At 37.1% G+C, this 1,610-nt stretch overlaps 1 protein-coding gene across 1 annotated transcript; it reads right to left on the reverse strand.

The window, feature by feature from the left end:
- Window positions 1-654: 654 nt before the first annotated feature.
- Window positions 655-1,409, reverse strand: LOC108558027 (the record flags this gene model as incomplete). The annotated part of the gene is made up of 2 exons (XM_017914814.1): window positions 807-1,409; window positions 655-750 (listed from the first exon to the last, which is right to left on the reverse strand). Coding segments are annotated over exons 1-2 (453 nt in total), but the record flags the coding sequence as incomplete, so codon positions are not given.
- Between the last annotated feature and the right edge of the window lie 201 nt (window positions 1,410-1,610).

Here is a 1,610-nt window from a genome sequence, read left to right on the forward strand (position 1 = left end):
TCTACACCATTACTTCGAATTCAAGTCCTTATTATAAACACATAATAATCATTACACGTATAATCGTAATTAATCATCTTTTTCATATAAACAAATGCATAGGATTTTGTCCCAGTCTTATAATAAACAAAACCACCAAGGCCCAATCCCATGGGAATGCTTAATCATCAATATATACAAGCCCTACTCCCAATCACAACTCCCACCCCGTATTAATAAGAATTAACTTTGTAATTTGTATTTAGAATTAGTCTCATAAAAACCTAAGACGATCATAGTCTCAGCAAATCCTATAACAACAGAAGAATGTCGTCAATCTTTTAAAGTATCTACATTATCTTGAACAGAATCAGAAAAGTACCAATTATTATAATAATATTCCTTAAAACCAATTGAATTATTTAATTCAACTGAGACTCCACAACAACACCAGACAGTATTCGATTGTGTCCAGAAATCCATCCCTGGGACACGAGAATATTGTTTTCAATTAGACCGGATAAAAATAAACTATATTTTAATCGAGAAAATTAAAAACAAAATGATTATTTTTGCCTTCTTTTGTTTATCAATCAATTTGGTTTAAGATAGATAGTCTAATAATCGATTACCTGCATTATTTGGTGTATATTTATTGAAATTACACTAACTTACAGTTAATTGAAAGTTGGGGTTGGATGAATGAGTATCTATATAAATGTAGAACGTGGTTAGGTGGAATTGGCTGTCCTTTTTTTTTGACCGGACATCCTGCAGTGCAGAATAGGTAGATAAATTATGCGGTTTCGGGATTGTGTGCGAATTACCTGGGCGTAATCTATTGAAATAAAATATCTGCGGTACGATGGTTGGATCGATGGTCCGGTGGTCGGCAAACCGTGGAATCGGCCACCATCAGTCTCTTCCTCTGCACGGAAATGCCAAGAGAGAGAGAAAACGGTTAACCAAGGGCGGCTGCAGGCGATATCGCCAAGAAAAGGGCTCCAAATAAATATCGCATAACGAGCGGGCACTTGGCCGAGGGCGCGGGGGCGGCGAACCGTGCACCGAGAAAGGAAGGAAGGGAGAGCCAGAGGATCCACGAAGATCCGACGGCGCGATATACGCGCATGCTTTCCTTCTGCCCCGCAAGAGATGCCATCCATCCGCTGGACGCGCCGCATTTACACAACATCGCTAACACGAAGAATATCGCGCGAACAATCGCGGAAATACATCGCAAATACCGAATTCCTCGATCAACCGGAAGCCAGGAAACATGTCTACAATGAACTATTGTGCTGTTGTTGTTTTACTGTGCGTCGCCCACGCTTGTGCCAAGGATATCTTCGAAATGAAGGGCAAGAGCAAAGGTAATAAGCAATTTCCTCATTCCACGCAATCATTGCACTTTCAATTAACTTTCAAAAAACAACTGAAAAGTATAAAATAAAGTAGTTTAATATTTTTATATAAAAAAATATCAAAAACCGATTTTGAAATTTCAAAAAATGTTATTGAAAATTGTTATCATTTTAACTAGAAAAGTCTTTCATGAGTATTTAATATTTCTTGAAATTTTGTTATTTACATGTTTAATAACCAATGAAGGAATATTTAATATTTCACCC

The sequence above is a fragment of the Nicrophorus vespilloides genome, unplaced genomic scaffold, assembly GCF_001412225.1.
Source record: "Nicrophorus vespilloides isolate i.1.1-1 unplaced genomic scaffold, Nicve_v1.0, whole genome shotgun sequence".
In the NCBI taxonomy this organism is placed as follows: domain Eukaryota; kingdom Metazoa; phylum Arthropoda; class Insecta; order Coleoptera; family Silphidae; genus Nicrophorus; species Nicrophorus vespilloides.